Source organism: Rhinatrema bivittatum, chromosome 1, assembly GCF_901001135.1.
Source record: "Rhinatrema bivittatum chromosome 1, aRhiBiv1.1, whole genome shotgun sequence".
Classification (NCBI taxonomy): Eukaryota; Metazoa; Chordata; class Amphibia; order Gymnophiona; family Rhinatrematidae; genus Rhinatrema; species Rhinatrema bivittatum.
In genome coordinates, this window is record NC_042615.1 from 275,161,217 (window position 1) to 275,174,475 (window position 13,259).

Below are 13,259 nucleotides of genomic sequence, written 5' to 3' on the forward strand. Positions count from 1 at the left end.
TTTCTTGGCAGTGTCTGAATATGGACCTCCTAGTGACCAGCCCCAGAGACACTCAGACCGCTAGGCTTAGGGTTTATAACTATCTAGCGTCTGCCTAAGTCCCAAGCCTCATTATGTTCAATATTCCACACATCCTCCCGAGGAAGGAAATAAAATCAGAGAGTTTCATTTTCAACAGCCGCATAGGAAAGTTAACAAAAAGGCACCTAAGTCACATCTATTTTCAAAGCAGACTTTGAAAATTATCCTGGCAAATCTACCTCGCAGAAAGTATTCCCGCTATTTGGCGCACACAAATCTTTCCTAAAAACTTAGGAGTAGGCTGTCGGACTTTATAATGTGTGTGTATCAATCTAAACCCTGCCTCAGCTCCACCCCCAAGAATGTCTCTGCTCAAGGTGACCATGACATCCACGCAGAAGTTTGGGCAATGTTATAAAAGGCCATGTCTGCGGGTAAAGCAGTGTTTTATGTGCAGAAAAATCAGTTAGAAAAATTACCCCCTACGGGACTGGAAATTACAGAATGAAAGTGGGAAATTGTTTGGTCTCTGAGCGAACAAACACATTTAAGTGGAAAGAAGCTGTTACTGTTCTTACACCTCCATTCTGAAGTTTGGCTACTTGCTGTGAAACCTCATGTCTGCGATATCAACATATGTTTACATTGTAGGTGGCCACCTGAATAAAACAAAGGTCATGCATAACAAGTGGAACTGCTGAAAAGTTTAAACACAGCTACAAAACACTAACATTTATTTTGAAAGGGTCTTTCCAATGATAAAAAGCCACCTTGTAAAACTGAGACTTTGAAGTAGCTCGTAAGTTTGCTCAGTGACTTCCAAGCCATATCTCGCAACATACCCAGCAATCTCCTATTTCTCTTTATATGTTCAAACATGGCTTACTATGAGATTCTAGCTGTGCTCTTTCTTCTTCTGATGTCATTAGTCAAACTTATGATGTCATGAAAGCAAAGAACTCAGCCGAGATTTAGAAGTCTTTTACACAAAGCAGACACACACACACACACACACACAGAGTAAATTCTGTCTTCAGAAGTGCTTAGAAGCATTGCAAGGGAACAACACAGTTCCAATCTGGTAACCATTAAAGTACTAAGTCAGCCAAACACAGCACATTCTCACAGTTGTTTCTGCTACATAAAGAACTTCTTCAATGAGGCAACACCAGGACTTGCAGTGCATGTTAAAGACAAATAGCCAGCCCAGTGGTTAACAGTCCAAAATGGCAAGCAGAAATCATGAGCTTGATTTCCCCCTCATGCTGCTTTTCTTGAGGCTACCTGAGGGTCAAGTAGTATTTTCAGATTCTCTGGACAGGCTTGAGTCAAGCTTTATTCTAACAAGTATATTCAGTGACTACCTAACAAGCAGGACATAAAGGTTGAATCCTTCTCTTTTGGTCCCCGCAGTAATTTGCTGAAGTGGAATGTGACTGGGGCCACGCAGCAGATGCTGTGCATACATGATGACTCCCCGCTGAAAGCTGGATGGGAAGATGTAAGGGGAGAGGCCTAGCAAGTAAAACAGAAACATGGTCTTCTACTTGAGATGAATAACAAGGAGGCAGAATCAAAAGCCCCTAGCATGAGAAATCAACTTGATTTCTCCAAAGGCAGATACAGGAAGTATAATCTAGGGTTGAGCCTATAAGTCGATAATGATGATAATATTTTGCTTTACATGTGCTTACATTTAAACAGTGCATGGGATAATCAACATTGTTATCTTATACAATTGTCACATAACACACAACAGACGCATTAAAATAAAATACCAAGGAAGCAATTCCAATGACGAGATAAATACATAGATAAAAGCTTTTTTTGATACCCTTGCAGTTTTTACAAAATTGTTATTGTTTCCACTCCCCCTAAAAATTAAGGTGGTCAGGGGGCAGGCTAACATTTTTTTTTTGTTTTGTTTTGTTCTGGTTTTTTTTATCTTTTTTTTTTTTTTTTTACAAAAAAGGGATCATTTTATCTAAAAGGCATTATTCAGACACCAATATGTGTATACATCATTCAGGCCTGAAGTCACTTGAAAGGAAAGAAAAGAAAGACTTGTGTTTTATAAATACATACAAAAATCACAATAAACGCATTCTACCCAACAGTTTCTATGGTACCTAAAATTCAGGGAAAGGACTGTACAATAAGCCTAGATTCTGCATCATACACTGATAGGACTGAAGGAAAGAGAGGAAGGAGCTCTCCAGTCTAATGGGTTACCTTTCTGGTCCACTCTTGGCAAACTGGATCCTATAGCATATTTTCCAAACTACTCATTCACAAGTGTGTGATTTTGTGGATGTGTACATATGTATGTAGTTTGAGGGTGTGGGGAAGGGGAAGGGGATGTTTTAGAAGGCAAGGTGATATTTGGAAGTTCTAATTGACTTTTCCTAGATGACTAGATGAGATTCTATGGAATCCTCTGGCTATGAGTCACAGTATTCCAGGTTTTGTCTTGAATGAGATTCTTTACCATTAGAATTTCATTGTTATGTATCTTAATAATCTCGTGTTTTTTCTCAAATGGCATTCCACAGAGTAGCATCAATATATTCCAAGTGTTTCCAGGATATGATTTCATGGTATTCCTTGGAAAAAAAAAGCTCCAGCATGTTGTGTTTTTCTTTTGCATGTGATTCCATAGATTGCTATTTCATAGATAGCATTCCAATACTTTCTCTCTCTGGATGACATCCATGGAATTTCACTCTGAGAAACGTTTACAAAGATCAAGTGTAGCAGAATAACTACTATACTTCTGAACTAGAGAAAACATTTACAGAACTCTTTTTTTCCATGGGATACGCCAAACATGCGTAATAGAAATGTCATGAATAACTGTGACATATCTCATGCAGTGATCAACAAAAACTGTATTTACTGATTTTTATCCATAAATTCCCATGCAATTCATTTTTGAAAGGTAGGGAAAGCCATCTTCAATTTATTTTCAATGCCATGAGTGGAATGGATAGAAGAGAATAGAAGGGGGATGATATTTTAAGGATCTATTTGAAAAAATAGACAAGAAATTGGAATCAATGGGGAAAGGGAAGAATAGTACTATTATTGGAACTGAAACTATGGAAATGATCAACTAATCTTTGATTGGCCTCCCTTGCTAGATAACAAAAGTGTTATCCAGTATCAATCGTTTAGGTCATGCTATAACAGGTATTGAGAATCTTATGCGGCACCATCAGTGCAGATAACGTTGCATAAGAAAATTCATATAGTAAGCATTTCTGCAAGAGAACAATAGTTATCTCCGCTTCCTGTCGTTTGGAGATTTTTCATACTTTTGAAACAATTTTTCAAAATAATTATGCATAACTGGATATCCTTACTTTTACTGCCAATATCGTATACATATTCTGCAGTTTCCCTGGGACTCCATAATAATAACATGCCATTATTGTTAGTTTAAAATAGAAACAATCCCCCTTACATCAAGGAACTGTGGTTAAAAAATCAGTATTGTTGATCTCTAATGACATGCCATGGCATAAAAGAAGGGTGTGTTCATCATGAATAGACAGTTGTAATTACCAGAACTCTATATTATTTCATGTTATTTTCCATGATAACCCACTGAAAGAACCAACTCCTATTAAGACAGAGTATCATATGTGATAAGTAGAACTGCATGAAAAATAACATGGATTCCTCATTCTATATCACTAATCTGTCAAAAATATAGTCCTATACCGTATAATAATAATAATGATAATCACCATAAAAATAATGGTATTATTATTATTATTATGTGTTTTTGTTTCTCATAAGAAATTAGATTTACTCCATGGATTTTGGAACATGGTACATCACAATATCTTATTTCATTTTATGTTAAATGTGAAATTAATTCATGTCATACAAAGCAGCCAAAGTTGCTGAATGAAGCTGAAATATTCCCAGAACTCAGGCCGGAGTATCAAAGAAAACTAATTGGGCTGCTCAACTCCTAAAGTGAACGTTGAGTTCAAAGGGTATTTTGTTTTTATGCCCACTGCTTGCAAGCTGTAGGAATATATCAACCGCTTTGTGACTTACCGTACATCCTAATAACAGAAGAAAGCTACAAAATGTGTCATTTTTTAAGATTAAAATAAATTACATGAAACCCAATGGATGGAATGCATATGACTGGATGCTTGCGTTTTAAGAGGTGAAGTTCCAGCACAGGAAGTTATCCCCGAGGATAAGAAAATGCTCTGTAAATATTGGAAAGGGATCTATTAGTAGACTTATTTCACTAGTGCTTGAGCAGCTGTTCTTCGAATGGATGTAATTAAGGTGATGGGTCTTTACTTCTTAGTTGTTTTCACGTGTGGTGGTTTCCTGGAACATATATGTTAGAATGATCAGATGATAGGCAAAACATCCCTTCCAGTTGACACTAATGTGTCTCTTGTCTCTGTTTTCAATTCAGATATTTTAAGCAGAATCTTTAAACAATTTGCTGCCTCTTGAGGCTTATTTCCTTATTTCTCAGTTGGTTCATACGCCATAAGTAAGTTCTTCTATATAGAAGCCAGGATTCCATATCCAGGCTGAGGGATCACCTCACCCACTGGCAGCTGAATTGTCAATATTGGAAAATGTCTCCATTTGTAGTCTGCTCTTTCCAGGATATCTGCTCCTGATGTTACATTGGGGGCACTATGAGGCCAGACATGACTGGAAGAACAACAGAAAACAGTGGGGTTACTATATTGTTTGCAAAACACTCAATTCTTTATGATTTTGAAAATCTAGGAAGTTATACGTTCTGGTGAAGAAAGCATTTATTTTTCATATATGGACTGAAAAAGTGAATAAAATGTCCAAGATAAAGCCTTTCCTATCTATATGCAAGCACGTAATTTCTGCAGTACTTGAATGCTGATAAAACTAGCTAGACTGACAGCACAAGATAACGCAATCCTCCATTTATCCACACAAAACATGCGACATGAGCACCAACAGTGCAATGTTACATCACTTCTACCACAGGTAAACTCCACACTCGAAATTCAAGATGGCTGATAGCCCAAGCAGATGAAAGTGGTACCTCGCTGATTGAGAAGTTTTACACTCAAGCAGAATGTAAACCAGTTTAGTGTGAGGAGGATACATTGCTGCTTGAGTATTTTCATTTTGTGCTAGCAGTAGAATATTTGCATCAGAAAAGTCTGTCTTACTGTGGCCTTTGTAATACTGAATGCTCTGCTACAGTTAGCAAAAATAGCCACTCTCTGTACCAGTTGACAATATCTTAAAAATCAGATTGTTCACAGTTCATTTGAGATTAAATTTGATCCTTGAATGAAGGGAACTGGCAGCTGGCTAGAAAAGAAACCACCTAAAAGTTTGAGCACAGAGTTCTTTTTCACTCAATGCACAATTAAGCTCTGGAATTCATTACCAGATGATGTGGTTAAGGCTCTCAGTGTAGCTGGGTTTAAAAAGGATTTGGATAAGTTCCTGGGGTAGAAGACCATAAAGTGCTATTTATCAAGTTGACTGAAGAAGTAGCCACTGCTTATTACTGGCTATAGTAGCATGGGATCTATTTAATGTTTGGGTACTTGTAAACTGGACTGGCCACTGCTGGAAACAGGATACTGGGCTTGATGGACCCTTGGTCTGACGAGTAAGGTAACTTCTTATGTCCCCCTTTAACTGTGTTTTGAACAGACTATAGTGGTTAAAAAATAGTTTCAATTTATGTGTGCTCCATACATGTTCAGTCCTGAACATGTTGGCTGAGACCACCAATTAGTATCCATTAAGGGTAATCTGGACACACATTCACTGGGATTTGGGCTGAAGCGACCAACTCAGACTGCTAACAAACGGTAGTTAGATGGCTACCAACCTGAGCCAGACTTCACAAGTTATTCAGAACCCTATTCCTAAACCAGGTAATCCATTGCCATTGTTACTGTTAAAATTCTTGACGCATTTATTAGCATAAGTTTATTTTTCAAAAGTTTCAATAGTACGTATGTGGACTCTTCTTCACGCCCTTTCCAACATCCTTTATCCAAAAACTGGGGCTAGTATATCTCCGAATCATCTCCTTTCCTGGGCACTGCTATTTATTAAATGAATGGCTCCCAGACTAATAAGTGACCCAATCTCTTTAAAGAGCAGAGCGTTTCAGGTTGTCTATTTTGCCTCTTCTCCTTTCCATTTCCCTTCTTGCCTCCATTTACCTCACCTAATTTTAATGAATTTATCTGCTTTGTTTGTTACCAAGTTGTACTGACTTCCGGTTGCCATTTCAGATTGCAATGTGAAGCTACAAATGACCTAACTGTGCTATAACCTGCTTTGAGGGAATTATGCAACAAATACCAAATAAATAAATAAAAATAGATCTTTATGTAAAAAAAAAAAAAAAAGAGGTTTTATCTATATTGCTGCTCTAGGTCTTCCCTAAAAGAAAACGGGCTTTTCTGTGGGAAAGCTGCTTTTTTATTATTATTTATTTCTAAGAACTTTACTACATAGCTTGCAGTCCAGGGTTTTCTAAATTGTTTTTATTATTTGTCCTCAGTTGCATAAACAAAGAAAAAAACTGTGATAAGGTGACTTGCCCCAAGGTCATACAAAGAGTCAATTGCTTTTATGAAATTAAAACTCAGAGTGAATTCTCAGTCTCACGGTCTCCTCTGAGCACTAGATTGCTTTCCTTCCTAGCATGAATTTAAACTTCTGGCTTCTGAGACTTATAATAGGCTCATTTTCACAGTGTTTAGCAATTTAACTTTGGGAACGAGGATCCTAAATTGGCCCCTTTGAAACCTGACTACAACTGAGTCCCTAAATGTAGGTTCCTAGTTTTTACTAAGAGCCTAAATGTAGGAACCTTGGCAGTGGGTTGCTACGAGGACAGATTTAGGGCAGGGAAAAGAGTTAGGAGCTTAATGCTGATTTTCCGCAGTAACCACTTAGCTTAGGCTCCTAAATCTAGGCAAATGAATTGCCATCCTAAATTTAGATTTTTAAGTTTTAGGGTGCTAAAATTAAGTTAATTTTCAGCTTAGGTCTCTAAGGGCCTCATTTTCTAAAGTATTGCAGGCCTGCGATACTTTAGAAAATTGCGCTAATGGGTGGTCCTGCGCTAGCCGGCAGCGATCGCACCGCCGCAGTGCGATCACTGCCGGTTTCTCACCCAATAGCGCCATCATAGAAGGTGTAGCTATTGAGCTCCTCTTCCTGGTGCCGACTCCGCCCCGATTTAGGTAGCGCAGGCGTGCACTACCTTCACAAGCTATTGCAGATTTGCGCTGTTAGCGCAAGCCTGCGATAGCCTTGGAAAATAAGGCCCAAGTTTTGTGTAAATATAGGTTCCAAAATTTAGGGGTTCTGGCTTGTTTTTTTTTAAATCAGTCTCCTAGAAGTTAATTTTCAAAGAGCTTTGGTTACTAATTTTGGGAGTTAGGCACCTAAACTGGCCTACAGCCAAGTCTCTAAATTTGGTCTCCTTGTTTCGTTAGGCTCCTAAATTTAGGGCTGGGTGGCTACAGGGCCAGATGTAGGGCAGGAAAAAGAGCTGGGTGCTAGGCACTGAATTTTCAGCCCTAAGCACCTCATTTAGAAACCTAAATCTAGGCCTAAATTTATGGTCCAACGTTTTGGGGGTTCAAAATCTAGGTGAATTTATAGCTCAAAACTTAGGCCCCTAAGTTCAGCTGAAAATAGGCATCTAATTTAGGAGCTTAAATTTAGGTGCTCAGCTTTCTTTTTAATATCAGCCTCATAGTTTCAACATGGTACCAATACCTGAAATGGGTGATAATGTAAGAAGGGGCAGAACTATCATGACAGATGACTCAGTTTAGAGTGGCAGGAATGGAAACCCCATTTGGAATGTGTGGAAACTCCATTAGACTCAAGCATGGGATTGGGTTCATTTATTTTGATATAGAATTAGAGGGTTGTGTTTTGTATCTGTTCAATCCATAGTGCTGCTTTGAAGAAATTAAAGCCAGCAGACCCTAAACCTAGCTTTCGGGCAACTTCGGCGTGCTGGAAGGTGGTTTCTGAGTATGTGTGAGGGGTGAAATCTGATGATGGTGGGATTCTGTTTGGAAGGTCTTCTACCATATTGTAGCAGTGGTGGGGAGATTCTGGGTGTACTAGGCAAAGTCTACAGGGGGTTTACTTGCTGGCATGTGGAAGGGAGTTGGCAGGGTGGAGGTTACTTGCTGCTGAGGAAAGAAATCTGTCAGGAGAGGAATAGGTGTTACATTGGGGCTGCCCAGACCCTTACATCATGTTATGGAGGACAGGTGGATGAAATCTTCCATGTTAACTGTCCCTTTTTACTTTGCAATTTTGATGTGCAGCATGCACACACTGCAAATGTAGTCTTAGCGTCCACATTCCTTGGGCTTCCTTGCTTGCAAAAAAAGCCTACTTTATAGTGGATGCACAGAAAAACATTGTGCATTACCTATTCAGAGATGTTTAGTATGCAATGGTAAATTGTTTTGCTCATGCACACTAAAATCCTTTTTTAGTGTGAAGTTTAGTGAATAAGCCTCATAACCAAATGCATCTAATTCGTCCGTAATGCGACCATTTAATGTGCAATCGATCAGTGCATTAAAATAAACCCCAGAAAAGAAGCAGTCCTCCTTCAGGAGAACAGGCAGTGAAAGGGAAGAAAGGGAAGAGAAAGAAGAGACATACTGTGCTTAGGAATAGGCCAGTCCTTGGAGCGACCGTGCAGGGGGATGGAACTTGTCCGAGTCCTCGAAAGACTGGTCTGTGTAGCCGGTCAGTGAAGGATAGCATAGGACAAGGGAAAAACAAAAAAAAAAAAAGAAGTCAACAAAAATAAGGAACAGTAAAATACAGGCACAAGGATGGAAGAAAAAGAATGAGTGAAATGCATATAAAATAAATCAAAAGGACTAAGAAGCAGGTAAAAAGGGAGAGAGGCAAGCAGAGGCAAAGCTAAAAAGCACTGTGTATACAGAGACGAGCCTGATGTATCAAAGGCTTTTTTCCATAAGTACAAAATAGGAGAAAATCCTTGATAACTTAGGAGGCAAACAGGAAAACAATAAGACAGAAACAATTAATATGATGTAAATTTGTTAAAAAAAATACGCAGATTGATGCTGAGCTGGCCTGGGAGTGGGTATGCTTAGCTGGATAACCTTAGCCAGATAGTCACCAGAACGTAGCCAGGTAAGTGCTCTGCTGAATACAGCTAGGCTAAACCCGACCAGACTGAACCAGGGGAGTTGATCTGGCTAGTGCTAGTTTATATCAGTAATAGCCTGCTAACTTTGAGCCATGCCTCTGGCACGCCCCCTCCTGCCTCTTTGTTTTTATAAGGCTAAATATTAGCTATGTAATCAGTTGCATGGCTAAAAGTTGACTGCTGAGTGGGATGGGAAATTTAAAACTCAGGGTTTGTCTGGGTAACTCAAAATTATCCAGATAAACCATTTTGAATATGGACCTCAAAATTTCCAATCTGGAAAACTTTATGGTAGGATTTACTCCATAGTAAGCTCTGTGGAATGGTGCAGCTCAGCTCAGAAATTTGTTCCACGGCGTCTTTTCACTTTAATTTTTGGCATATGATTTTCCTCAATCAAAGAGCAATAATCTCCAGACAGTTACTGATCACAGGAGAAATTCTCCTGAGCTCCTCAACCCAATGACCATTACTGAATAGGAAATAATTGATGTGGAAGGTTATGGTCGTTATTAATGATATTTTGTTGATACCAATGGTTTATTTTTAGTGTAATAAGATCGAACGGTGAACCAATCAGAATGACAAGCTCCACTCTGAATTTTATGTGAGGTACTGTAACATGCTTGTCTTATCAAGGGCAAGACATGATTCATCCCGACTCAGACCTTCTGAGTCCAAAACAAACTTGTACTATCTGGTACGTTAGGGAGACTAGAACAGATCCTTCTATCTTCAGAGGCCTCCCTAGCACTCCAATAACTATGTATTATTGATCATGTGTCAATCTGAAAAATAATATCACTTGAACTTTTACTACAAAATATCTACTCAGTGTGTAATATTTCAGAAGCGCTCTCAGAAGTGCTAACATGTGAAAACACTGGCAACTGGCGTTTTAAAGGGAAGAGAAGGGCACCTCTGAATCACCCACTAAACATACTGGAGCAAATAATTAATGTTTTGTCTAAAATGATAGTCTGCTTTGCCTGGTGAGGGAAGGTGGCAGTTCTGCACCTGGCACACAGTAATAATTATTCTGCATTAAATCGCCTCTCTGCCGCTCAAAGTCAGAATGCAAAAAATGGGAGACTTGGCTTACATGCATGTCCCTACTCTGTTACTTACACATCATAACCAAGCAATTTTCTGATTAAAATCATTCATTACCTACATAGTTCCTGCTGAGAATAGATACTTGTAGTTCAGCTCAAGCCATGTTTCCTGCTCATCACACCAGACAATGGACTGGTAATACTGACCTAATGAGACCAGGAGCCGGGGGAACACAGTCTGGGTTGAACGTCACATCTTGCCTACTCAGCAGCTGAGAAGGTAAACAGTGACTCAAGGTAGAAAACTGGGCCTGGCCGGACTGGAAGTCACGGAGCAGGGGTGCACATGGCAGGCTAACACCTCATGTTAACAAACAGCCCTTAACAGCAGCCAGGCATTTTAAGTTCCTCACCCACCTTGATCCATCACCCCTTCAACTGGCAGCATTCCCTAAGTCGTCTTACAGATGCCCTTTCCCAAGTGCCTCCACCACCTTTGCATCTATTTCAATGAAGCAAATCTCTACTACAGTTTAGCATGCACGAAGGACTTAATCCAACAAGAGAGATTCTGCTGTACTTCTAAACCCCAAATCAGAAAGCCAATATGGCTTTCTTGCAAGGCCAGGCATTACAATCTGGATACAGCCTTAAGAATTCTTGCATAGTATGCTGGTGTTACTACTTGACATTTGCCCTTATATTCCATAATGCACCACTGAGCTCTTGCAAGGGGCATTTTTCAAATGCCTGTGGGAAGCTGCAAAATCCATGTGTACTTATCTCAGAGGACTTTGCACCGATTCTCAAAGTACATGTGTACATCCCCTTTTAAAAACTACCTAGGTAAAAAGTACCCAGAGAGATTTGTACTTGGTATAGGTATTTTTTCCTTGCAAAATCATGCATGTTACTGCCTCTCCACGCTATGCCTGTCCCTGGGAATGCTCCCACTCAATGAGGGTAAAAGTACATGCGTCGTGGGAAGGGGATGGGCAATTTTTAAAAAGCTTTTGAAAATTGCACTCAGGGATGGTGATTTTCAAAGGGACTTCTCCATCATCTGCTGAAAAGGCCCTTTTGAAAATTGCATTGACTCGTATACAGTATGTGTGCTTTTACATGCAAAAGGAAGAGGCGAAGGATGGAACATATGCCAGAGATGCCATGGCCAGTCACGTTTTCAGTATGCATGAAATATGATTGCATACATTGCAAATCCAGTATATGCAAATCTATCTCCTGGATATTCATTCTGGATACCCTTAAAAGTCGACTGGCTGTGGGTCAGGTTTGGGAAGCCCTGACTTTCGCGCATTACTTTTTTATTTTAAAAAGCATGCATAGAAATTATCTTGTCAAAACTACGTGCATAAAATAGCAGGTGCAAGTGTGTGTGCATAGTTCTGTAGGGATTATTGTCAGAGCGGACTTATGAATGTAAGTCCACTTTGAAAATTGGTGTAACTTAAACACATATTAGTCGGTTAACTTTTGTGTGATGCTACAAAATTACTCCCTTAATGACCAGTGAAATGTGTCTATTTAAAGCACATTAAATGCCTTTTTTGACGCTAACATGTTTAAGAGGGTCCCAAAACTGCCTCTTATTAGAGCAGCCTCAATGTCTCCACAGAGACTCCATGAAGTGAAATTGCCCTTGTGCAGGTCCTTGATGAGGCCTCACCCGGAGCACTGAGTTCAGTTCTGGAGACTGTATTTCACAAAATATAGAGACAGGATGAAGTCGGTCCAGAGAAGGCTGACCACAATAGTGTGGGGTCAGTATTGGAAGACTCATGAGGAGAGGCTAAAGAATCTAAATATGTATACCCTGGAAGAGAGGAGGTGCAGGGGAGATATGTTTACAGTACGTCAGATACATGAAAGGTTTTAATGATGTATGAACTCCAAACCTTTTCCATTGGTAAGGGAACTGTAGAACTAATGGATTATGAAATGAAACTAATATCTGGAAATATTTCTTCATGGAGAGAGTGGTGGCTGCCTGGAATGTCCTCCTGGAAGCGGTGGTGAGGACGAAAACAGTAAATATATTTAAAAGTGCATGGGATGAACACTGCAATCCCTATAGGCTAGAGGCTGGAAATGAAGAAAGGGTGCATGGGGATAACCTGCACGGAGTGGCAGTTACTATCCTTAACAGAATGAATGGGGGTTCTTGTATGAAACAGCAGTTATTACCCTTAACAGAATGAATGGGGGTTCTTGTATGAAATGGCAGTTACTACCCTTAACAGAATCAATGGGGTTCTTGTATGAAACAGCAGTTACTACCCTTAACAGAATCATTGGGGTTCTTGTATGAAACGGCAGTTACTACCCTTAACAGAACGAATGGGGATACCTGTATGAAACGGCAGTTACTACCCTTAACAGAACGAATGGGGATACCTGTATGAAACGGCAGTTACTACCCTTAACAGAACGAATGGGGATACCTGTATGAAACGGCAGTTACTACCCTTAACAGAACGAATGGGGGTTCTTGTATGAAACGGCAGTTACTACCCTTAACAGAACAAATGGGGTGACTTGCACGGAACGGCAATTACTACACGTAACAGAGACATGGAGTAACCTGCATAAAGCAGCAGTTATTACCATGGAAAACTTGCTGTGGAGACTGGATTGACAGTTTGGTCTTTAGGTGCCGTGATTACTATTTTACTATGTTATGATGTGGGTGATGTCAGAGTGGAAGAAGTGATAGAAGATGTTTGATAATCCTCAGTGAGAAGTGTCATGAGTTTTACAAAACTCCAGTGCCCTCATGGTTATTCTTCTTCAGGTCTTTCCCTCTCAGGGGAGAAGTCGTGCCTGGTAGAATATAAATCTCAAGAGAGAGTTGCAGGTGGGGTGGTCTCTGCCAAGGAAGAGACTACCATTCCTGCTTCCTGCCTTGGGAAGCTGACCGAGGCCCAAGATTGGACTGCCCAGGC

The 13,259-nt window shown here is 39.8% G+C and overlaps 1 protein-coding gene across 5 annotated transcripts in view; it reads right to left on the bottom strand.

Annotated features, from left to right (window-relative positions):
* Positions 1–1,915: 1,915 nt before the first annotated feature.
* Positions 1,916–13,259, bottom strand: part of EBF4 (EBF family member 4) — a 449,896-nt gene continuing 438,552 nt past the window's right edge. For 4 of the 5 annotated variants that reach the window (XM_029594987.1, XM_029594972.1, XM_029594978.1 and 1 more), the window contains exons 17-18: positions 8,722–8,797; positions 1,916–4,716 (exon numbers count right to left, since the gene is read on the bottom strand). In XM_029594987.1, the coding sequence (XP_029450847.1) occupies positions 8,727–8,797 (71 nt within the window). In that variant the 3' untranslated portion in view covers positions 1,916–4,716; positions 8,722–8,726. The remainder of the gene's footprint in view (positions 4,717–8,721; positions 8,798–13,259) is intronic. The other variant, XM_029594997.1, reaches the window with a different exon arrangement.